Source organism: Hypanus sabinus, chromosome 14, assembly GCF_030144855.1.
Source record: "Hypanus sabinus isolate sHypSab1 chromosome 14, sHypSab1.hap1, whole genome shotgun sequence".
Classification (NCBI taxonomy): domain Eukaryota; kingdom Metazoa; phylum Chordata; class Chondrichthyes; order Myliobatiformes; family Dasyatidae; genus Hypanus; species Hypanus sabinus.
In genome coordinates, this window is record NC_082719.1 from 63227002 (window position 1) to 63253774 (window position 26773).

The 26773-nt window shown below is 38.7% G+C and overlaps 1 protein-coding gene across 1 annotated transcript in view; it reads right to left on the reverse strand.

Moving 5' to 3' along the window:
• Nucleotides 1-26773, reverse strand: part of cwc27 (CWC27 spliceosome associated cyclophilin) — a 128741-nt gene that overhangs the window by 40271 nt on the left and 61697 nt on the right. Inside the window, exon 11 of the mRNA XM_059989324.1 lies at nt 9179-9279. Within this exon, the coding sequence (XP_059845307.1) occupies nt 9179-9279 (101 nt within the window). The remainder of the gene's footprint in view (nt 1-9178; nt 9280-26773) is intronic.

A 26773-nucleotide genomic window follows, 5' to 3' on the forward strand; every position in this document is an offset into this window, starting at 1 on the left:
GTTGATGAGTTAACTGGAATTTTTTTCACTAATTATCATTATTTTTAGCTGTGAAATGAGGCTAGTCTTGGTACAATTACTTCACAGACACAATTCTTAAAATGATTCTTACCATTTGGGGATTATTCAGGCACATTTGGTGACAAATCTGAGCATAACAATCGTCAGCAGTAGGACCAGTAGTATGGAAACTTAACCATAGCCAAAATTAGTGGCCATGTACAAGTTTTAAATAAATATGTTTGCTCTATTGAATTTTAACAGTTTAATAGGAAACTTTTGAAATTGTTTATGCAGTGCAAAATGTGATTCCCTGTTAAATTGATAAATGTTGATAAGTATCTGTAACTGGTGTGATTAGCTACTCACCTTTTGAATTTTTTTCTCTCTGCAGTAACTGGCTTACTGTAGAACTGAGAAATAATGAGTGTGATGAGCAACACAAACAAAATGCTGGAGGAATTCAGCAGGCCAGGCAGCATCTATTGAAAAAAGTACAGTTGACATTTCGGGCCAAAACTCTTTGGCAGAATTGGAGAAAAAGTGCAGAGAAATAGATTTGAAAGGTAAGGGGATTCAGTGCGATGATAACAGCAGAAAATAAGTGAACAGGAATAGAAGAAGAACCATGAAAGTAAGATTTGAGGTAGCTCTGCAGACAGCAATGAGATTGGGTTTATGAGCAGCAGAAAGCTGCTCAAAGTCTGAACAGAGAGTTGAAAGGATGATTAGGAATCCGGTGGTAAAAACTCGGGGAAAAAAGAGAGACCTTCATTTAAAGTCCAGGAAATAGATCATGTGCAGAAAGATTCAGAGGGTTAAAAGGAAGAGCTTGGGTTCGATTCTTGACTCCACAGAAAGGAGTATACCATGAAACACAGGTTGGAAGATTGGAACTTGGATGACTGAGGGATAGCAAATAGGGAAATGAGACAGGATAAGAGTAATGAAATGGATTGTCATGTAGAGCTTGATACAGCAACAATGTGGTGAGTCAGTAAACAGACCAGTGAAGGTGTGCTACAAGATTTGTGATGTCAACAATGGTGAAGTTATCTGCACCATCTTCATGGAGTTAAATCTCAGCATCTTATAAAATATGCAAATACACAGTTAAATGTGGAAATCCAATAGTTGTCAGTAATTCCCTATTCTTTCACAAGATAAAATGTTATAGCTTTCTCTGGTACAATCAGTGAGCAATCAAGAATTCGAGAATAGTGGATTCCAAGTTAATTGAGACAGAGGCAATACATTTTGGTCTAATTAACCAAAATTTTATGGAAATAGTTAAAAAGGTATAAAAACAAAGAAAAACTACCGTTTAAGTGAGTAACAAATTATGTATTCAAGAGGAATTCAGAACATCAGAACACTATCAATATAGTACTCCAGAGATTTTCATCCACAGTATACTGCCATGTTCTTTTGATTGACTGCGCTGGTGAGGCCTCACCTTGAGTATCTAAGAAGAGATGTGCTGGCATTAGAAAGGGTTCAGTGGAGGTTCACAAGGATGATTCTGGGTATGAATGGGTTATCATATGAGGAATGTTTGGTGGCTCTGGGGCTGTATTAGCTAAAATTTAGAAGGATGATTGAGGATCTCATTGAAACCTTTTGAATGTTGAAAGACCTCTACAGAGTAGATGTGGAAAGGATGTTTCCCATAGTGGGGAGTCTAGGACAAGAGGGCACAGCCTTGGGATGGAGGGGCATCCATTTAAAAGAGAGATATGGAAAAATTTCTTTAGCCAGAGGGTGTTGAATTAGTGGAATTTGTTATCACAGACAGCTGTGAAGGCCAAGTCGTTGGGTGTATTTAAGGCAGAGACTGATAGGTTCTTGATTGGCCACAACATCAAAGGTTACGGGGAGAAGGCTGGGGAGCGGGGCTAAGTGGGGGAAAAAAGGATCAGCTATAATTAAAGGGGGGAGCAGACTCGAAGGGCCGAGTGGCCTAATTCTGCTGCTATATCTTATAGTCTTATGGACAGTAAATGAACAAATCAGTGTAGACACTCAGTGCAGATAATGGACTGTTTTCATACAATGCTCATGTCGATTGTATCCTCTAAATCTTCATTTCATTATAACTTTCAAGATGATTGTCAAAACCTTCAAATACTTCACAGTTCCTAACTTGTTGAAATAGTGAAATGGTTACATTTTCACTTAAGGCTGTCTCTTTCATCCCCAAGTCTGAATACTTGAATCCACAGTGAACAAAACAGTTCTTAATTGCCTCAGCGCTTATTTCTTGCCAACTATCAGTGACAAAAATCACTGATTTTTGAACATTAACACACGGAAATGACACTATTTAAAAACTGTTTGCTTTAAGCATAGCAGAATATCTAACGGCCACGCAAATACACGCGACTAACACCAGTTAGAAACTGTTCGGCAACAGTTTCCTGTTCCAATTAAGCAGCATAGTGTCCCAAATAAACTAAGAGAATCTCAGCTATTTTCTTGTTTACTTTTATTTTCTGTAAGAGTTATCACAAATAAGCCATCATCCCATTACTCAATGGCCCAATTAGCCAAAATTCACTATATTTATAATCTATTATATTAAATATTACGGCTTGTTGGATAAGGTAAAGTTGATTTTTTAAAATGTAATACTAAACTATATTTAATGCTGAAGATCACAATAGCTCCTCAAAAGCATGTGAACAATTAACACTTGTAGGCTCAAAAATCCAATAGTTTCTAAATTAAAACATGTATATTAAGATATTTCAATTTTATCAAAATTTTAAGTCCATGCCCACTCTTTAGAAAAATGTTTGAAATATTAGTTAAAAAGAGAGATTTTTCGTTCTTAGTTTGGTGCCGTGAATAAAATGTGATTGGTAACTGAGCCAGCTTAATGATATTATTGTTGGATGTCAGAAATATCCTGAAGTTCAAATCTGTGAGCACCAGACATCTGGAAAGAAGAGATCTACATCATACTGATCACTAGGTCTTTGAGAAAATCAAGCCATTACTTCCACCATGAATTCTAACTTTATTCAGGAAGTATCAGAGTCAAATGCTTGCCAAGAGATACAGAAGAATGTAATCTGAGTATTTCCAGCAATTACACAGAGTAATGCTGTTGAATTTGAACTATCCTTCCTATCCACGCAACACACAAAATGCTGGAGGAACTTAACAGGTCAGGCAGCTTCTATGGAGCGGAATAAACCATCATCAAGACTAATGAAGGATCTCGACCCAAAACGTTGACTGTTTATTCCTTTGATCTGCTAAGTTCCTTCAGTATTTTGTGTATTGGTCTGGATTTCCAACATCTGCAGAATCTCTTGTGTTGCTTCACAGAAGAGACATTTGATGAAAAATTCTAGCATTCCTTTTATGTCTGTTACCTAGCTCTCCATATAGCTGAAAAAAACTAGCTGAGTCAAATGATTTCTCCTTGGTTTTCACATCTTTTACAAAAGGATTAAAGTACATGCATTTATATCTAAAATGGTCAGATAGCTGGAGAAATTGGTGCAGTGGCAGGACAGCATGTGTCATTAAATCCCATTTTTTAATCATTAACATAATATGGGTTTTAAAGTGGATAAGCAATTAGAGCCTAAAAAGAGGTATACCTGGCTACTGTGGGTGGCAAGGGAGAAGACTACTGGGGCCTGGCAATTTTTTTTAAAGCTTTCCTAGCCAGCTGACTGAAGACAACAAATAACCTTTTTCAAGAGGGCAGCAAGGATAAACAATTAAAAAACGGGGGATGGAAAGAGAGTAATGATAATCTCAAAAGATTGTACAGGGGCCATTTAGTGAACACTAAATGCAGTACCAAACAAGCTAGTGGAGAAACTCAGTGGGTCAAGCAGCATCTGTGGAAGGAAAGGAATTGGCCTGATATAGGGATTTGACCCTAGAAGTTGACAGTTCCTTTTCTCCCAGATGCTGCTCAACCTAGTAAGTTCCTCTAGCAAACTGCTTGTTGCCCCAGACGTCAGTTCACTAAATGCAGTACATGGATTGAAAGTTGAAGTAAAAACGGAAGGTGGTATCCTCTACATTGGAAAAATCAAATTCAGATTTGGTGATCACTTTGCAGAATACCTGTGCTCAGGCCAGGAGTGACCCTGAGCTTTCAGTTCCTGCATTTTTCCTCACTACCCTACTCCCAGTGTGATCTTGTGGTTTATGGCTTCCTTCAGTGTTACAATGTGGCTTAGCAAAAGCTCAAAGAACATCACCCACACCTCATTTTTATCTGTACAGGTAGTCCCTGAGTTACGAACGTCCGACTTACGGACAACTCGTACTTACGAATCAAGGAAGGAGAATGCCGTCCACCATTTTACGTCGTTGCCATTGACACTGTGTTGAGTGTGTAACTTTGTATTTGGCTTAATTTTTTCATAGCAAGATTCACCCTGATCCAACCACCCCCTCCCCCGTTCTGGCTGGGGGCGCAGTGAGATCAGCGCCAGGCTCGAACGTCAAGTTCGATCCAGTGACAGACCGCTCCCGTGCCGGGTTGATGTTGATTCAGTGACTCAGTGACTCCAATACCATTCATGCCGGGTTGATGTTGAGCTTGCAACTCAACATTGTAAAAAACACTGTGACCTCCAGTTTAAATTCCCACACGTCAAATACCCAAACCCAGCACAGCCCCCATTTGTCCCATTTAACCTGTCACAGTGCGGAGGACTTTAGGACCCCGGGAATTCCGTGTGGTGGTCCTTAGGACCCAGCAGACCTCGGGACCCGCTGCCTACAGTGTTTCTGTTCTGTTGACGGGAAGCGATTGCAATTGAAAATAAAGTGGAAACAATAAAGCGTTTGGAAAGAGCTGAAATGCCATCGGTCATTAGAAAAGCATTAGGCTACAGTTGTTCAATGATAGGAACAATTTTAAAGGATAAAGCGAAAATAATGGAGCATGTGAAAGGCCCTGCCCCAATAAAAGCTACAATTATTACTAAGCAATGCAGTGGTTTAATTATTGGAATACATACGTTTCTTAAGTGTTTTATATGCATAGGGAAGTAAAATATATACTATATACTAAGACAGACGTTTGACTAACTGACGCTAAATAATACCGGATGTACTTGTTCCAACTTATGTACAAATCCGACTTAAAGACAGACTCAGGAACAGATCTCGTTCGTAACCTGGGGACTGCCTGCACATTATAGCCTCCATACTGAATTCAGTTAACTTATTCTTTCTTAATGTTTGTAAAGGACTCCCATTTGTGTTTGCAATTTCTTCTTCCCCACTGTTTTTCACCCTTTATTTTCCCTCTCAGTTTTATATTCTGGCCTGCTCAGCGCATCCCAGTAGACCAATCTAAACAATATCACCCAGATTTAACAACCAGAAACACATTACTTTACACAATGGAGTGGAAATTCCCATTCAATGACTAAATCATCCTACTCAGTACACACACTGCCCAAGCCCTCCCATATTTTTGCTACTTAATCTTCCTTGCTTTTTCAGTTTTTGTGAGGCTTCCAACCCGAAACGTTAACTGTTTCTCTTTTCACAAATTCTGCCTGAACTGCTTATTCTTTTCTAGTATTATCTGTTTTTATTTCATTGTCTGCACTTTTAGTTTTTTTTTCACTCTTGTGGACAACAACAACTGAGCAATTGACTAATCAAATTTCTCACTACCTATTACTTAGTCTAAATGTTGAGCAAGTTATGAAGAAGAAAATGCTGTTGTGAGAGACCAATAGGAACCATTCAACCATTCTTTCCAAGCATTCTATAGTTACAACATATCAAATTACAATTGCATTGTAAACTTACATTATCTGAATGATATTCATCATAAAAACATAAGCTATAGAAATAGGAGTAGCCCATTCAACTGCTTATGCCTGCTTCACTATACAGTACAACCAAGGCTGATCTTCCAACTCAACACCACTTTCCTGCACAAACAATGCTCTGATCACAGTCTTAAAAATACACAGCCTTCTTGGATAGAAAATTCCAAAGATTCACCGCTATCTGGTGGAATATATTTCACATTATCCCACTTTTGATCTTTTATTTTGAGTTAACTTCTAGACAGCTGTAATTTTCCAGTCGTCCAGGACAATGCCAGAGTCCAATGATTCTTGAAAGATCATTACTAATGTCTCCATAATCTCTACTGTTACCTCTTTCAGAACCGTAGGGTGCAGTTCATCTGGTCTGGATAACTTATGTACCTTTAGGCCTTTTTAGCTTTTCCAGCACCATCTCCCCTGTAATAGTAACTACACTCACTTCTCTTCTCTCACACCCTTGAACATCTGGCACACTGCTAGTACCTTTCACAGTGAAGTCTGATGCAACATACTCAAAATACTCATTTAGTTCATATTTGTTCCTCATTGTTATTTTTCTGGCCTTATTTTGCAGCAGTCCTACATCCACTCTCATCTCTCTTTTATTTTTTATATACTTGAAAAAAGCTTTTTTCTATCCACCTTGATATTGTTTGCTAGCTTGCTTTCATATTTCATTTTTTCCCTCAATAATTCTTTTAATTGCTTTCTGTAGGTTTTTAAAAAATTCCCAATTCTCTATCTTCGTGCTATTTTTTACTTTATTGTATGTCCTCTCTTTTACATGAGCTTTGATTTCCCTTGTCAGCCACGGTTGTACTATTTTGGCATTTGAGTATTTCTTCATTTATGGAACCCTGCACCTTCCTTAATGTTTCAAGAAACTCAAAACATTGCTGCTCTGCTGTCATCCTGCCAGCTTGTTCTTCCAATTTACTTTGGCCAACTCCTCTCTCATACCATTGTAATTTCCTTTACTACATTGAAATACTGCTACGTCAGACTTAACCTTCTCCCTACCAAATTTCAAGTTGAACTCAGTCATATCGTGATCACTGTTTCCTAAGGCTTCCTTTACCTTAAGCTCCCTAATTGCCTCCGGTTCATTACATAATCTCCAGTCCAGTATAGCTGATCCCCTAGTAGGCTCAATGGCAAGCTGCTCTAAAAAGGCCATCTCAAAGGCATGCAACAAATTCGCTCTCTTGAGATCCATTACCAAACTGATTTTCCCAGACTACCTGCATGTTAAAATCTACCTTGACTATCATAACACTGTCCTTTTGACATGCCTTTTCTATTTCCCATTGTAATCTGCAGTCTAAATCCCAGCTACTGCTGAGAGGCCTGTATATAACTGCCATCTAGGTCCTTCTACCTTAGCAGTATGTTAACTCAACCCGATTCAACATCTTCCAAATGATTTGATGCCATTCTTTACCAGCAGAGCCACACCGCCCCCTCTTCCTCTTTCCTATCCCTTTGATACAATATGTAATCTTGCACATTCTGCTCCCAACTTCAAAACATTCTTTCATCACAATTCAGAGATGGTCACAACATCATAACCGACAACTGTAAAAGTGCAGTAAGATCATCCACCTTATTTCTTATACTCCATGCATTGAGATAAAACACTTCGAGTGCTGTATTTGCCACCCTTTTTGAATCTGCATCTCTAATGCACTGATAGTCACCCCTGCTGGCTGCAATTTTGTCTTATCGTTTGCTTCCCCTTCCTGAAAGACTATCTTTGATTTTTTTAAACCATCTGTCCTATCCTGAATCCCTTCACTCCAGTTTGCATCCCCCTGTCAATTAGCTTAAACTCTCCTTAACAGCTCTAACAAACCTCTCCACGAGAATACTGATCCCGCTCAGGTCCAAGTGCAACACATCACTTTTGAGCAGGTCATACCACTGTCAGAAAATATCCCAATGATCTCAGAACCTGAAGCCCTACCCCTGCACCAGCTTCTCAGCCACACATTTATCTGCCAGATCATTCTGTTTCTACCCTCACTGGTGTGTGGCACAGGTAATTTCTGGATTGCTACGTCATTCCTCCAAACAAAACTGTTGCAGAACATCAATATTTCTTGAATAACTTGCATGAAAAGCCCTCTTCAGGTCATACCACAGCATCTCAATTGGGTTAAGGCCTGGACACTGACACCAAGATATGAATTTTCTTCTTTTTAAAGCAATCTGTTGTTGATTTACTCTTCTTTTTTGGATCATTGTCTTGTTCTAACTTCTATTAAGCTTCAAGTGAAGGACCACTACTCTGACGTTCTCCTGCAAAATGTGTTGATAAAGTGAATTCATTGTTCCCTCAATGACTGTAAGCTGTCCAAGCCCAAAGGCAGCAAAGCACCCCAAACCATGATGCTCCTTCCACAATGCTTCATAGTTGGGATGAGGTTTTGGTGTTGGTGTGCAGTGCCTTTTTCCCTCCAAACATAGCGGTGTGCATTTCTGCCAAAAAGTTCAACGTTTGTCTCATCTGTCCACAGAACATTGTCCCAGAAACATTGTGGATCATCGAGGTCGTCTTTTGCAAACTTGAGACGTGCAGCAATTTTTTTTTTGGAGAGCAGTTGTTTCCTCCGTGGAGTCCTTCCATGAACACCATTCTTGTTCAGTGTTTTTCTTATAATGGACACATGAACAGATACATTTGCAAGTTCTAGAGATTTCTACAGGTCTTTTGCTGTTACCCTTGGGTTCTTTTTCACCTCCTTCAGCATTGCATGTCATGCCCTTGGTGTGAGCTTTGCAGGATGCACACTCCTAGGGAGAGTAGCAACAGTACTGAGTTTCCTCCATCTGGAGACAATTACTGTGGACTGATGAACACTCAGGTCTCTAGAAATGCTTTTGTAGCCTTTTCCAGCTTCATGCATCTCTACCATTCTTCTCATAAGGTCCTGTAAAGGTCGTTTTGATCAAGGCGTGGTGAACATAAGCAGATCTTTCTTCAGAAGAGCTGGGTCTGTCAGTAGCCTAACTCTCTGTGTCTTTTTTATATGACAGGGCATTTCTACAACCCATACCTCCAATCTCATCTCATTGATTAGAACACCTGACTCCAAAGTTTTTGTGGAAAGCATTACCACAGAGTTTCATATGCTTTTTAAAAAACCTAACTGTACTTACTGTAATTCCAGTGTTGTTTCTTTATGTATTACATTATACTGCTTCCACAAAGACTACAAATTTCACGACGTATGCCAGTGATATAAAAGTTGATTCTGATCTACAATTGCCATATTATTTGTCATTTACTGATTTTCAAACCACTCATTAAAAAAAAACTAAATGGTTTATATAAATATATTCTTAATTCTTACCTTTTGGTTCTGTTTCTTCCTTTTTCAGATGGTCTGTCTTTTTCAGTTTTGCTGCCAACAGTTCTCGTTTCAACTGACGTGCTTCTTTGCGTAGCTCTTCACTGCATGAAAACAATATTTACATAAGCAATTAATTTTCTCAGCAATAAAATCAACTACAAGGACGAGTTCAAAGCAGCTGCTTAGAAATTCAAAGAATGAAGTATTAGAAACATATGACATTATTTATTCCTATCCATAAGTTCAAGAAGCACTCTGATATTTTCAGGTAAAACCAAGACTAAAATAATTCTTAAACTCTTCTGTTTTTATATATTGCAACACTCAAAATTGCTTGTTTTATGTCCTTGCACCAGTTCAACACCTCTCTTCACAGCCCACTCCTTCTTTGCGTCAACTTTTTTCTTCATTGATCATTCAACCCTTACCTTGTTGATGACTGCAATGTACATTCAAAAACTTCCTACAGATCCTCACAGTCAATGCTCATAGCTTCAGTTCTCTCTCAGAAAAACAGCTGAATTACTACCGTTCAAAATTTTCAAGTTTGCTCCCCACACTCACTGCCCATGTTTCCCCAACCTATGTTCCTTGAAACAACCTCTTCCTGTTTCAGCAAATTGATTTTGTTGGTGGACATGTTCTTGCAATAGAACTTTGAGGACCTGATCTAGGCCAGGTCCTCAAACAATATATTTGTGTCATGCAGACAAGCTGGAACAAGTCTTGTACATAATTGTTCTGGAAACCCGACCTTGAACTTTGCCAACTTTCCAAAAGTTCAAGGGTTTTCAATGCTACTAGATGGCAGGTATTCAAAAATGTTTTTTAAAAAACACTAAAAATGAAGATATTTTGAAATTCTAAAATCATTTCAAAGCATTAGTAAATAATTAAAAACATAAAAGGAGGAATAATTTAAGGAAACAATTTTCTTCTCCACAAACTTCATCCAAACGCAGTCTTCCCAATATTATGTGCTGGGGAATCACACCAAGCTCCTGCTCTGCTGCTGGGGATTTTGTATTCACAAAGGAGTTCCAAAAGCTGCTAGTACTTATAGTGAGTAATGACAGCAGTTCTACGTGGATCTGCTGCTAATACCCAACAAAATCAGCATCAATAACTTCCATTTATATACATGTCCTTTCAATGCAGCAACCAAAACCTTCTCAATTCATCAGACAGTTTCTTCCTCTTTCTTTCTTATCCAAATTACATACACTGGCCTAGAAAAAGTTTACAAAAATCTCTGGCGTAAATCCCAAGTCTATTTCCTTCAAGTTTATTTACCAATTAAGTTGAAGTCATGCACCTCATGCAACAGAGTATTGCCTGGCAGCAAAATTCCATGCACAATATTCCAAGTATAGCCTCACAAACACCCTGAGAGTAATATTAAAGTAATGTACTTGTTCATTGTGCAGAATTAACAAGAGGAGAATAAAGGGTAAAAAAAAAGTTCTCTTTTTTAAGATAGACTGAACAGCAGAAGAAACATTATGTCTACAAAAGCAGATGAAGTAGGTGAATCAGTGAAGAAATCTTGAATTTATAATCTTTCAGGGTAGGATCATTAGAAATACCTCATGACTTGTGAATAGTTTTGAAAAATAAATAGAAATATAACATAGACAAATGCAGCAGTTAAGTTACATCCAGTAAGGCTCCAGAGAGAATGGCATAATTGTTCAAATAATCCACTGTTTTTAATCAGTTGAGAAAAATATGATAGGAAGAGAAACCTAGAAGAACTATCTTGTTCTTCTTTAAATAATGCCATGGGATTTTAAAAGTTCACCAAGAGAATAAATAGAGCCAACATTTAACATTTTTATTTGAAATATGGCACTTTTGGCAGTGTAGTGCTCTGTCAATACTTTGCAAAAATGTTAGTCTATAATGTGTGCTTAATTCTTTGGAGTGGGCTTGAATGATCATTTTTTGGAGGTGCTATCAATGAGTCAAAGCTAACACCTTACCATTATGGTGCATTTTTAGAAGAGTGGGTTGGGATGCATTATAAGGCAATTTAAATTGTGTTAGTTCAGCTATTTTTCTGTCCTACGAAGAGTGCTGGAAACTTGGCAGGTGTGCAAAATAATCCCATGGTACTCTCAAATTATGATATGATTCAGAGTTTGAGGAAGAAGTAGAACATTAGACCATAAATTTGAAAGCTCCATCTACTTGGGTAATGGTACAATCCTTTAGATACAGAAGTCAGAGATTTTGTTATCACAGTGGAAATACAGAAGTCTCTGCAAAATATCTCAGAAAAAGTGTAGCTCTTTAGAAAGGACTGTTACTATAGCCATGGCGCAAATTCTAATGTTAAAATAGTACAAAATATTTCAAGTACTTAATACATTTATGCTGAATCTAAATTCCATATGCACAAGTATGCTATTGATGTGCAAATAATTTGTTCTTTAGAGAGAATATTCATTGTCTCTTTTTAACATTAGTACCCTTCCTGATATTCTGGACATCAATGTAATCTTTACACTCACTTATTGCAAGTTTATATGATATTGCAACAGTAATGATTTTGATCACATAAAGACTCTACTTCAGATAACCTTAGGCAAAATATCTTATTTGAAAATGCTCTCCAAGTTAGAATTAGGGTAGAATACTTGAAGTTTTGCACTTCTCAGTAACTACATATACTAAAACTATTACTGTTTTCTTATTCTGCAAATTTGAATGAAATAAAATTGACTTCTTATCTCTTCATATTGAAAAGGATATCTATGTATTCCAGGTGCTGAAATTGCTAGTATAGTTTCTTAAGTTCTGGATTCAGTGCCCAGCATTGCATTTACCAGAACAACCGGTATGGAAAAACATTTACAACAATATTTTGAGCTACCCTTTCTTCTTTTTTTTAAATTGTACAACTGCTGTTTATTTTTATGCCTTCCTCCTTAGCTTTTATTTTCCTGCCTCATGTACTGTTTAAGATCATACTTTAAATTGTATTGGTGACACCCAGTTTCTAGTCAAAATAATTTCACTCCCAAGATTCACGGGCTGAAATCTAAGCCATGCTTTAATTTACCATCCGAGGTTCCTGTGCACCTGAATTTTCTTGACTTGGTAACTCCACATTCTGGAAGCATCAAGTGATGCACAGCAAATCCTCAATAACAAGCCCTTTGGTGACACAGTGCTAAGCCCCATCTCTGGAACTTTCTACAACAATGATTTAAGTCTTTAACCGAAGGCCTGCATTCCAGTTCTTCTTAAACTTCAATAGATTCACTTTTAAGGGGTTAACTAAGTTAGCTTACTGATAAACCTTTTTAGTGGCTCCAATGAAAAAAGCATTCCTTAGTATGGGAATGTTGCAATAGCCACAAATATTGATTTAGATTCTGTCATGAGAGAAGATCCTAGCTAGGGTGATGGATTTAATGAACTATGAAAACAGTGCAGGTGAGTGAAAGGTGAAGAGGAATCCTATCATTGTTCTGGATGGGAGGTAGACAGCATCAATATGGGACACAGAGCAGATGCCATTGAGAGCTACATTAGCTCTGAAATGAGAGGAAGTTACAGATTAGGAAAAGAAAGACTTTTTGGGTTCCCAGGGTAGGGGAGTCACAAGCTAGATGGCATAGGTTTAAGGTGAGAGGGAAAAGATTTAAAGGAGGCCTGGGGTAAGTTTTTCCAAATTAGGAAGTGGTAGAAGCAGGTACAATTATAACGCTTAAAAGACATTTGCACAGGTACACAGATAGGAAAGGATTCAAAGAAAATAGGCCAAATGCAGACAAAAAGGACAGATACCTTGGTTGGCATGGACTAGTTGGGTGAGGGGCCTATTTACATGTTCTATATCTCTATAATTTTATTTCAGAAGTGCTGCTGTGAAATGTCTTGTCATCAGAGAAGAAACTGAAAACAGGTGAATGGAAAAGGTCAAAATGTCTTTGATGGGGATGTAGAGAATATTCATGGTGAAAATGAGCTGGGTGGAACCAGGAAGTTGCAAAACATTCAGAGTAATATACTAAGGTATCCTAGGCACAACTGGGAAGTTTTGGGACAAGGAGAGAAAGAATAGATATGGGGAGAGAATAGGAAAGATTTTGCCTGACCCATGTTGATTACCTGCAGTATTTTCTGATTTTAAATGTTGCATTTTAAAAGTCTGAAGTCAGAAGCAAGAACAATAGAGACAGATTTAAATAAATGTGGAAGATATTTATCGAGAAGCAGAAGATCTAAAACAGAAACATAAATTAGCACTATGGCAGCAGTAAAGCAAATTATAGTAATAAATAAAAATAGACATTGGGAAAAAAGACAGGGCTAGGCAGACTGAAAAAATGCTGTGCATGATTGAGATGTTAATCGTGAGAGATGAATTATACCCAAACTCGAAAGCCAATTTGATCGAACTATAACAAATTCAGAATTTCAATGTGACTACCATTTTCCCCACTAAAACAGCTTACAGCTATGTCCCACACGCCTTGGAAATTTTTGATTAATGTTTGCACCCCCTACAAAAGTAATATCACATTTGAAGATGAAGTCTAATTTCTAATTTTTGAACCACACACAATACTGCAGATGAACAAATTGAACTTTAAAAAATAAGCTTTTAACTCAGTGCATAAAATGCAAATAAAAATTGAGCAATTAGATTCTAATTTATTCAGAAAAAATTGTGAACAGTAAAATCAATCCCAATTGTGAACATAAAATTCAATGACTTCTTTGCTCCTGCTTCTCATTCATGATTCTGTCAAAACGTGGAACTTTCTTGCTGACTGCGATCCGCACGTCTGCCTGTGGATTCAGGCGATTCCTAGATTTTGTCTTGATTGACAAAAGAGAACTGAATCCAGATTCACGCAAGTATGTTGTTGCAAATGGAATGAGGACACGGAGTGCTTTTCCACCAAATCTTGGGAACATATCCAGTACTGCACACCAAAACTCCTTCAAAGTCTTGCTTTCAAATTGCATTCCAAGAGCTCAATTTGTCTGCAAATCAATAAGATCTTTCTTCAGCTCATCATCTGACTTTTTCTCCAAATTACAGGAATATGGATTCATGATCCATTCTTCTGAAATCTTCAGGTCTCCAGCAGCAAAATATCCATCAAACGATTCTGACAGCATCTCCAAATGAGTCACAATTTCTTCATGCACAGTAGGAGTTATGGATCCAGCATCATGAACCATCTCTTCTCGTGAAGGAAAATTTGAGAGACTGCTTCTTTCCATCCTTCGATGTCAAAGACATACCTTTTCTTTGAAGGCATTCAACTTTTCACAAGCCTTCAATATGTTTATCCCCTTTCCTTGAAGAGAAACACTCAGGTCATTCATACGAGAGAAAATGTCAGCTAAGTAAGCCAGCATTTGGGCGAATTCCTGTGATTCCATTGCCCCAACCAGATCACATTCACGCTCCTCCAGAAAAACTCTGATTTCTTCCCGCAGTTCAAAGAAGCAGGTTAAAGCTTATCCTCATGACAACCAACGGACTTCTGCGTGGAAAAGCAAAACTGAACAATCACTTCCCAGATCCTCACAAAATGATTTTGAAGATGCGATGGTTCAAAGTATGCCCCCGATCCAGTTGATGATCTTCACACAAGTATCAAAGACTTTCTTCAAATTTGGAGGCAATGTTTTTGATGCCAAAGCATGCCAATGAAGAAAACAATGGGTAACTTGCAAGTCTGGAATCTCCTTTTTCATCAATGCAGAAAAGCCAGATTTATTTCCAAACATTGCAGGTGCCCCGTCAGTGCACATAGAACCAATGACTTTGATATCTAAATTATGTTTAGCAAAGAAGTCTTTCACTAGCTGCATTACATCCTTTGCAGTTGTGTTTGTTTTCAGATCTTTACAAAACAGGAAATCTTCCTTCACAGCACCATCATTGACATACCTCACTAATGTGATGAGTTGAATACAACGGAGACATCAGTTGACTCATCCAACTGAATAGAGATTTTAAGAGGACTAGCTCTGACACCTGAGATGACCTGGTCCAAAATCTCTTCACTGAAATCACTGATTCGGTTGTGAATGACATTATTTGATAGGGGCATCTGTTCAAATTTTTTTCTTACTTCCTTGCCCAGGATCATTGTTGCCATTTCCGGTGCACATGGCTTGATGCAATCTTCCGCAACTATATGGGGCTTCTTGGAATTGGCCACTTTATATGCCACTTGGTATGAAACAAGAAGTAGTGGTTTTTCAACAGAAATGGAACCTAATTTTGGAAGAGTTCCTTGTGAATCAAAACAAGCTCTTTTGATTTTCAATGACCCAACATCATGTCCTTCAACATCAGCTCTGCCATGCTTGTTCTTGAAGTGCTCTTGAAGCTTGGATGGCTTCAGATTTGAGTTGGAAAACACAACGCTACAAAGAATGCACTGGGGTTTTTGCAAACTATCATTTCCTGTTGTGCAAGTGAAACCAAAGCACACATAATCATCATTCTATTTCCTTCTTTTTGACATGATGAAGGGTTAATAAAGGGCTAAGGGTAAAGAGAAAAATATGAGCTAATATGAGAAAAACTATCTGACTAAGTCAGGGATGACTGCTTTATTCAACCAGACACGTCTATAGCAAAGTATCGCGAGAAATACACTTTTGAATATTATATTACAATATTATCTGCTGTTACACCAAGATAAATCGTCAGGTGGAAATGCTACGGGGACGCAACGCGACTTATTAGGCTACTCTCTACTGAATTTACACACCTATTTCCGATGATTACCGGAGATACAAACTCCTATCACACGATACAAAGTCCTTGGTGCTAACCATGATACTTCCTCAACTAACACAATTCAAAATTATCAATGATGCAAGAAAAAAACCTTACAAAAGAAAAAGACCCTTTGAAATTCAAAAACTTCTTTATTGCATTGAGACAAGTACGAAAGAATGACTTCAGCTGCTTTTTATCAAAATGCGGCTTTTTAAAATATTATAATTGAATAATTTACCAGTCTGCTGGTTTGGTTTTAACGCAAAGTCAATACTCAATGGTTGATTCAGGATGTATAAAGACTTTGGCACTATGAGATGATTTTTAACTCTGAGATGTAACCTTCTAGCTAAAATTGATGAGACTCCTCAACTCTGAGGTGTAACTCCCAGGTAACACTGATGAGAATCCTCAATGCTGACTTGGGCAGCGGAGACCAGAGTGAGTTTACATCTCTCTCAACTCCGGCAGCGGGAGACTGGAGTGTGCTTGGGACAAACGTTACTACCACTTCTCAAGGCACACTGGCAGCTGGCTGAGTGATGACTTGTGACTCGTCACTCAAGGACACAAGCCACTCTTTGTTGCACCCCCTGAAATTCCATCTTGCACCCCCTGGGGGGTGCAGGCACCCCAGGTTGGGAACCCCTGCACTAAAACAAAGAACTACTGTACTTTCAAAAAGGTACTATTTATCTCTCCAAATAGACATTGGCATTTTTTCCTGGTTATGCAGACAAATTAGTCTTTGCTTGAGGTACGCTTTGCGGAGTAACCAGCAACATCCATCCATTCATTAAAATTAGGTTTCAGACTGGACTACAGGGCTAACTGTGAGGTTTTCAGCATTTATCAGTAACTTTCAACCCTCTGGTAAGTGCAATTAAACATGGATATCAGTTTGCTGTCCCATTTGCTCTCTTCTTCCTGTAGCTTTCCAAAACTGAAACTCTAACAAGAAGTTCAACACTCAAATGTATGAAGGGCATGAAGTTCCAGTCCTTATCTACTAGGTAACATTATATATGTTACGGCTTCCGGTAAGATGGCACTATTAGGTGACAGCTCTTTGCGTGCAGCTCCGATGTGAGTCATCAAGTATTTCTAATTAGAGCTACTGCACCTGACACCTGCAGTCACAGCCATGTGTACTTCAATAAGTAGCATCATTTTGAGATGTTTAAAAGAACCCTTCAATACTCAAAATCAACAAACCACAGATAGCAGACTCCCTTTAAGCACAGACCCCACACCTGTCTACAGGTACAAATGATACACAGAGGCCTTAGACTTACAGTCTCTGGAAAATAAATTTGAAGACTTCAGAGCAAGAATGCTGTACTAGAGGGACATCAGGGATTGCTATTTACTTCACTTCATGGAAATATGGTTCAAACCAACAATTTTGACTGCAGTATTGCAGCACAATGGCTTCATTCTCCACAAAGACAGAATAACTGTCTCTTAAAGGCAGAGGTGGAGTATGCTTTATAATTAACTCATGTAATGTCTCAGTCCTGTTCATCTGACCTGGAACATCTCATGGTCAAGTGTCATCCATTTTATCTGCTGAGAGTTTTTCTGCTGTTATCTACAGTTAACAGTGTACATTCCACTTCAAGCCAAAGTCAGGCAGGCACTGGAGGTGCTGAGAAACATAATACTCAGGCATGAAACTGTGCTCCCTGATGCCTTTCTTAACATTGTGAGAGATTCCAACCAGGCCAGCCTGGAGACATCTCTGAACAACTACCACCAACATATCACCTGTGAAACCAGAGGAGCCAACACACTTGATCACTGGTATACCACCATGAAGAAACCTTACCATGCCATTTCTCACCCATACCTTGTAAAGTCCAATCACCTGACTGTTGTTCCTCTCACAGTGCATAGGCAGAGACGAAAGACCACAGCACCAATGGTGAGGACTGAGAAGGTATGGTCAAGGGAGGTGCCAGAGTGCTTACAGTTCTGCTTTGAGTCGGTGGACTGGACAATATTCAGGGATTTGTCTTTGAGTCTATGCCTTCAAGAAAATGCCAGATATGCCCAAACAAAAAGCCATGGATGAACTAGGAGATTCATAGTCTGCTGAGGGCTAGATCTATGGCATTCAAGACTGGTGATCCAGAACTATACAAGAAGTACTGCCACAGGAAATAGTTGAGGCCAGTTCATTGGCTATATTTAAGAGGGAGTTAGATACGGCCCTTGTGGCTAATGGGATCAGGGGGTATGGAGAGAAAGCAGGTACAGGGTTCTGAATTGGATGATCAGCCATGATCATACTGAATGGCGGTGCAGGCTCGTAGGGCCAAATGGCCTACTCCTGCGCCTATTTTCTATGTTTCTATGTTTCTAAAACAATTCCACATTAGCTCTGGCAGGGTTTGCCAGAAATAGAGAGAGTACAGAGAAGATTTACTAGAATGTTACCTGGGTTTCAGCACCTAAGTTACAGGGAAAGGTTAAACAAGTTAGGTCCTTATTCATTGGAGAGTAGAAGGTTGAGGGGGGACTTGATAGAGGTATTTAAAATTATGGGGGGGAAGATAGAGTTGATGTGGATAGGCTTTTTCCATAGAGAGTAGGGGAGATTCAAACAAGAGGACATGAGTTGAGAGTTAAGGGGCAAAAGTTTAGGGGTAACACGAGGGGAAATTTCTTTACTCAGAGAGTGGTAGCTGTGTGGAACGAGCTTCCAGTAGAAATGGTAGAGGCAGGTTCAATATTGTCATTTAAAGTAAAATTGGATAGGTATATGGACAGGAAAGGAATGGAGGGTTATGGGCTGAGTGTGGGCCAGTGGGATTAGGTGACAGTAAGCATTTGGCATGGACTAGAAGGGCCGAGATGGCCTGTTTTCGTGCTGTAATTGTTATATGGTTATATGGTTTGCAGGCCATTGCTTCCTACAAAGCAAAACCTAATGTCATGAATGGCTGTGATGCTTCACTTTCAGGTAAGCTCAACACCTTGCTCTGCATGCTTTGAAAGGGAGAATAAAACCACACCTGTGTGAATCCCTGCAGATTTTGGTGACCCTGTGATCTCTGTTGCAGAGGCCAATGACACAACATCTTTCAAGAGGGTAAACCCTTGCAAGGTGTAAGGCCGTGATGTTGTACCTGATGGAGCTCTGAAAACCTGTACCAATCAACTGGCGGGAGAGTTCAAGGACATCTTCAATCTCTCACTGCTGCAGTCAGAGGTGTCCACCTGCTTCAAAAAGTTTTGACAATCATACCAGTGCCCAAGAAGAGCGGGGAGATCTGCCTCAATGACTATCGTCCCGTGGCATTCACATTTATTGTGTTGGAGTCCTTTGAAAGGTTGGTCATGACTAGTAACAACTCCTATCTAAGCAAGGACCTGAACCCGCTGCAATTTGCCATTTACCGCAATAGGTCTACAATAGATGCAATAGAGATCAGCGGGTGCAAACTGGCTCTCTACTCGACCTTGTATCACTTGGACAACAGTAATACCTACAAAAGCTGCTGTTTATTGACTACAGTTCAGCATTCAACACAATCATACCCTCAGTTCTAATCAACAAACTCCAAAATCTGGGCCTCTGTACTTCTCTCTGCAACTGGATCCTTGACTTCCTTACCAGTAGACCATAGTGTGTGCAGATTGGAAATGATGTCTCCTACACGCTGACATTCACTTAGAGATAAAGTGCAGAATAGGGTCTTCTAGCTGTTCGAGCTGCACCACTCAGCAACTCTCCATATAACCCTAGACTAAACACTGGACAATTTATCAATTAACCTACTAACCTCCATGTCTTTTGGACTGTGGGAGGAAACCAGAGGTCCCAAAGAAAACCCACACATTCCTCAGGGACAACATACAGATTCCTTACAGATGACATCGGAACTGAACTCCAAACCACAAAACCCCGGGCTGCAATAGCATCACACTAACCACTTCACTACCATAGGTGCAGTTTCACTTATTGTCTCTTAATCCTGTTTGTCTTCCCTGTTTTGCCTTTTCATTTTGGTTTGTAAAATTACAATTAACACTTCTGTTATTAGATTTTGCATTAATTTTAGAATTCTTCACAGTTTGAAGAATTTGCTTTTTTAAAGAAAAACATACTCTAAGACCCCAAAAGGGAGTCCATGTTATACTGGTCTCCCAATGACTATAAATTGGCATGCAAAAGACTAGTAAATTTTAGTGGTATCTGCAAGTATAATGCAAGATGAATATCAATTTTTCATTATTCTCCACAAAAATTAAAACTATGTATTTGTGCTTCAACTGGAGGATTGAGGGAAAATCTTAACTATAAATCACACTACACTTAAGGTCGCTGAAACAATAACATGGATTTTACTGTACACCGAAAAGCTACATAAACAAGACCTCTACTTCTACTTGGCATTAAAGTCATATACAATACCAGCTAAAAAAATAAAACACATTGATTTAATTGCCTGTGCTTTTCTAATCTCAACACATTGCAAAACATTGGCTTTTACTGCTTAACTCAAAAAGCTTCCATATGTAGCACAGAGTCCATTGAATGAAGATGTAACATGTTTATACCGCAGGATTTTTGTTTTTTTAAATCAGCTTTCATCTCAGTGTAACAATCACTAAAAGTCAGAAACAACGTATAAAAGTACAAAAATATAACAAATAAGTAAAAATTTCTCCCAAATCTACCTAGCAGAAACATACAAAACAGGAGTAGCTGTGGTCATAGAAGACAGGTGCAATCCAGTAGAGAGAAAATATCTTAACTCAGTTAATCTAAGGAATTAAATCAGTTTGGGTGAGCTAAGGATCAGCAAGAAGAATAAAACACTGGTGAGTTACCTAGTACTATCAAGGTAGCAGTGGTCACTGGAAAATTTAAAGTGCATGTAACAAGAATTGTATGTGTATGTGTGTGCTTAGTCCACTGCTCTATACTCTGTCTACACCCATGACTGTGTGGCTCGGCACATACAGTAGGAGTGAAATAGATCCATTGTTTGCGGCGTGTTACAGTAACAACTTTGTACTCAATATCAGCTAGACCAAAGAATTGATTGCAGACTTCAGGAAAGGGAAGTCTGGAGAACATACACCAGTCCTCATTTAGAGGTCAGTAGTGGAACGGTTGAGCAGCTTCAAATTCCTGAGCATCAAAGTCTATGTTGATGGATCAACATCTATGGATGTATCTTGTGCCCAATATATTGATGTGATCATGATGAAGGCATGCCAGAGGCTTTACTTCATTAGGAGTAAAGGGAGATTTGGTATGTCACCAAAGACTCTTGCAAATTCCTATAGCTATGGTGGGGAACATTTTGATTGATAGCATCACAGCCTGGTAAGCACATGTTCAGCTCAGCTTTGTGGGCCAAAGGGCCTGTATTGTGCTGCAAGTTTTTTATGTTTCTATAGTGGCTCCAACATGCAGGATTGAAAGATACTGCAGACTCAGCCACTTCTAACACAATCTGTCACCATCAAGGACATCTTCAGGAGGTCAGCATCTATCATTAAGGAGCTTTACTATACAGAATATACCCTTTTTTTTGTTACTACCATCGGGGAGGAAGTGTGGAGGAGCTTGAAGACCCACACTGAGCATTTTAGGAACAGCTTCTTCCTCTCCACCATCAGATTTCAGAATGCTCAATAAATCCATGACTGCCACCTCATTATTCCTCATTTGAGCTATTCAATTTTGTAAATTTAATAATTTTTATGTCTTGTACTGTACTGCTGCTGTAGAACAAAATATAATGCAGTAATCACAGGGCAATTTAATTCACATGTGAACTGACAAAATAAATAATTAATGACAGTGTGGGAGGAATATTCATGAGGTATAAAAGAAATATGTTTCAAGATAATTATATTGAGAAAACAATAATGAAATACCTTATTTCAAATACAGGACTTTGCACCAAGAAAATGTTAATTAATACTCTGGTAGCGAAGTAACTTTTAAGGATGAGTGATCAAAATAAACAGAACTTTATAATGCTTGAAAGTAATTTAGGTCAATTTAAAAACAGCAATCCACAAAGGTATGTAGCATGAAACAGCTTTGGTTGATTAGTAAATGGAATGACAATGGATGAAAAGCGCGTAATATTTAAAAAATGTACAAGCACAATAAATAAATATTCCTGTAAGTCACAAAAGCTGAAGAGGAAATATCTACTGTGGCCATTAAAGCTAGTACAGGTTAGTACAAAGTTTATCAAAAGAAAAGGTTTATAATGTCAAAAAATGCAGCAAACTCTGGGATTGGGAAGATTTCAGAATTCAGCAAAGGGAAATAAAGTGATTAATAAGAACATTTAGAATATGGGTAAAATCCAACAAGAAATAATATTTTGTAAAGCTTCTATTGGTATGTGAATTACAACAGCTTGTATCTGCACAAAAATCCTTCTGAAAGTAGTAGGGAACAGCCAGACCTGAGTGGGGAGCTGAAGGAATTTGTGAAAGTTAATGTAAGAGAAAGTTAGAAGTTAGTACTGGATCCATACTGGATTACCAACTTTCAAAATTATAGTTTCTAGAACAACTTCCAACCAAAAGCATCTCTATGATTGAAAAATAGAGAGATAAAACAGGGAATTCTAGACTAGTTAAACTGAAATTGGAAAATTGCTGGAATCGATTCAGGCAGTGATAACAGGGCAATTAGAACGTAATAACAGGATTGAACTGTGTAAATGTGGACTTATGAAAAATAAATCCTGACTAACAAATTTGTTGTGCTTTTGAGGGTATAACCAGCATTCTAACGAATTGGAAAGCTGTTGAATGTAGTGTATTTGGACTATCAGAAGGGCCTTAATAAGGTGCTAAGCAAAAGGGTATTAAACAACTTGGGTTGGGAATAATATTCTACTCCAGACAGAAAACAGAATTACAATAACTGAATTACTTTTGGTTAGGAGGCTGTAACCAGTAGTACAAGGATAGCTGTTGGGGACCCATCTGTTTACAATCTACATCTATGACTTGAATGAGGAGAGAACTCAAGCAAAATATATCCAAGCTTACTGGTAATAAGAAACTGTGTGACAGTAAGAATTGAAAGATACAGAATTGCTTCAAGGGAATGTAAGTAGGCTAATGGAAAGGGTGTAAGGGTTTCAGCCTGAAATATCAACTGCACGCTTTTTTAAGGTTTGCCTGGTCTGCTGAATTCCTCCAGCTATTGTGTGTGCCGTTTAGCGGTAAGGGTGATTCAGAGATTCACCAGGGTGATTGCTGGTTTTGGGGTGGGAAGGGGAATTATCCTCAGAAGAGAAATTAAGCAGATGGGTCTATACTCCCCTGTTTAAAAGCTGTAAATTGACTTTACTGAAATATACAAAACAAATTATGAGGCTTGTCATAGCAGATTCAGGAATAATATTTCCCTTGGCTAAGGTGCTTCACACCAGAGCCTGATTGCAAAAAGAAAGTTTGTCCATTAAGGACCAGAATGAGATATTCTCTGACCCAGAAAGTTGTAGATTTTTGGAATTCTTTACTGAGGAAACTTCTGGAGGATTTCTGAGAACATCCAAAATGCAATCTAATACATTTATGAGTATTAAGGGAATCAAAGTAAATGAAGCAGAGGTAAAGTATGTATAGCATCATCCATTTGGAAGGGATGTAATCAAAATCTGTATCTCAGGACACGACAATAAGCCAATACCAATATATCAGTAAATCTTAATCTCTCAGTTATTTATAACAGCTACTTAGCATGGTAAGCATGAAAAACATACAAGAGTTTGCAATGTATACACTATGTAATGTCTAGTCCTTAAACAATCACATCAATGGAGTGTCAAGAAGGGAACTTCCAGCACAGTAGACATAGATACTGATGCACATGTGTTTGCTTTGTCTCAAAGAAAATAGCAATAGTGCACTATAAGGCAAGTTCTATAAAAGCGTAAAAATCTGGAAATCTTGGGCCAGACTGTAACAGAAAAACAGTCATTAGTTCAAGTGGAAGATGCTTCATCATTTTGCTGAATGCATTCCTCTATCTGCAGATGCTGCCTGACCAGCTGAGTATTTCTAGCATTTTCTAGTTTCTTTTCAGCATATACAGCTTTTTAGCACAAATGTCAATCATAAGGGAACTGACTATGAGGGGTGTGTTCTACAAAAGTAAACAAAATCAAAGGAATGCAGCTTTAAGTTAGGGAGGGGAGAGGAAAAGTGTAAGGTCAGAGGTACAAGTAAGCGAGAAAAGAGTGATGTAAGGTACCAGAAGTGGAACATTCATTCCTCAAATTTTACTCTTTCAATTAGTAATATCATGCTTGGGTTAATTCCAATGGCTGTTAATCGGGCTCACTTGGTGATTGATACTGGCCTCTGTTCCCATTCATTCATCAGTTCCCCAATTCCTGCACTCCTTCTAAACCCCAAGGATTTATGAATATATTTTAGGTTCTAGAATGTAGCATCTAGATGTGTTGGGATATGATATAGCATTAACATCCAACAATTCTGGTCTAGCCATGTGGATGCTAAGGCCAAGAAAACACATCAGCATCTCTACTTCCTCAGAAGGCTAAGGAAATTCAACATATCCCTGATAACTCTCACCAATATTTACATATCTATTCTAGAAAGCATGCTACCTTGGTACAGCAACCGATCTACTCAAGACTATCACATAACAAGGAATTCTGAACACTACCCAGTCTTATCACTAAAACCTACTCCTCTCCATTGATTCTGTCTACAATTTCTGCTGTTTCAGGAAAGCAGCCGGCATTATCAAGGACCCCTCTTACCCTGGTTATTCTCTTTCCTTTACCCTTCCATTAAGTAGAAGAAACAAAAGCTTGAGAACATATACCACTAAGCTCTAGGACAGTTTCTGTCATGCTGTTATAAAACTCTTGAAAAGAATTCTTATATTGCAGTTTGCCTACCAGGAGCACATTGGAGTTGACAATGCTGTTATCTGCCTGCTGAACAGAGCCTACTCCCATTTGGATAAGCAGGGCTATAAAGATCATGTTTTTTGATTTCTCAAGTGCCTTCAATACCATACAGCGCTCATCACTGGGGGAAAAGCTCCATTTAATGCAGGTTGGCATTTCCATTGTATCCTGGATAATAGACTACCTGACTGGCAGACCACAAAATGAAGATTTGTGCATCTTCAGAACTGTGTGTCAGACATGACTACAAGCAGCACTGGGGCCCCACAGTATTGACTTTCTTTCTGTTTATTCTGTATACTTCGGGCTTTAGATACAATACAGAGTCATGTCATCTGCAGAACTTCTCTGATGACTCAGCAATAGTTGAGAGTATAAAGGGAGGACGGGAGGATGAATACAGAGCTCTGGTGGAGGACTTTTCAAATGTTGTAAGCTAAATCATCTGCAGCTCAACATCAGAAAGACAAAGGAGGTGGTGATGGACCTTAGGAAGACTAAGCCTGCACTGCTCCCCATTACTTTTGGTGGTGAGGACATTTATATGGTGAGGACCTACAAGTACCTAAGGCTGTACATGGATGACAGACTTGAGTGGAGCACCAACACAGAGGCTCTGTACAAGGGCCAGAATTGCCTCTTCTTCCTGAGGAGACTGAGGTCCTTTGGAGTATGCAGGCTTCTCCTTCACATGTTCTACCTGTTTGTTGTCACCATTACAATTTTCTATGTGGTGATGTGCTGGGGCAATGGCATCAATACGGGTAATTCCAAAAGGCTCAATAAACTGATTAGAAAAGCTGGCTCTGTCTAACAAATCAAACTAGACACATTGGAGGCTGTGGTAGAACAAATGACCCTATGGAAAATCCTGGCAGTTCTGGACAATGTTTCTTAGTCTCTGCATGCCACCTTGGCTGAACAGCGGAGCACTTTTACTGACAGACTAAGACAACTGCACTGTTCCAAAGAGCGCTAAATGAGGTCATTCTTCCTCTTGGCCATTAGACTCTATAATGAGTCAACCTATCGCCGAGGAAGTGATGACCCCCTCCTGTTAGACTATTCGAGGTAACTTGTTTTTTTTTAAGCTATTGGGGATGGTCAGCATGACTTTGCACAGGGAAAATCATGTTTTACAACCTTGATTTAGTTTTTAAGAGGATGTGACCAAGATAACTGATGGAAGTATTGTGAATGTTGTTTACATGGATTTTAGTAAGGTGTTTGACAAAGTAGGCTCATCCAATAGATTATGATGCACAGGATCCACAGTGTATTGGCCGCCTAGATTCTGTATTGGCTAGGCCATTGAAACCCCTGGTAGTGGTTGACATGACTTATTCTGGCTAGAAGTTTGTGACTAGTGATGCTCTGCAGCAATCTATACTGGCATCCCGGCTGTTTGTGATGTATTTAACTGACCTGGAAGAAAACTTGGATTTGGATTTTAAAAACATGGTGGGTTAGTAAAGTCACAGTCAATACAAAGATCAGTGGTGTTATGTATGGTGTAAAAGATTTCCAAAGGATTTAGCAGGATACAGATCAATTGTAGATATGGCTGCAGAAATGACAGGTGGAAATTAGCTCAGCCAGTTATGAAATGCTACATACTGGGAGATCAAATGTAAATGAACAGTATACAGTTAATGGCAAGACCCTTTTCAGTGTTGATGTACAGAGGTTAGCTTACAGTCCAAGTCCACAGCTCCCTGAAGGTGGCTGCAGAACTTGATAAGATGCTAAAGAAAGCATATGCTTGGTTACCTTTATTAGTTTCAATAGTTGAAGCACTGAGTTCAAGAGTCAGTAGTTACGTTGCCACTTTATAAAACTGTTTAGGCTGCATCTGGAGTATTGCATTCATTTCTAGTCACCCCATTATAAGAAGGA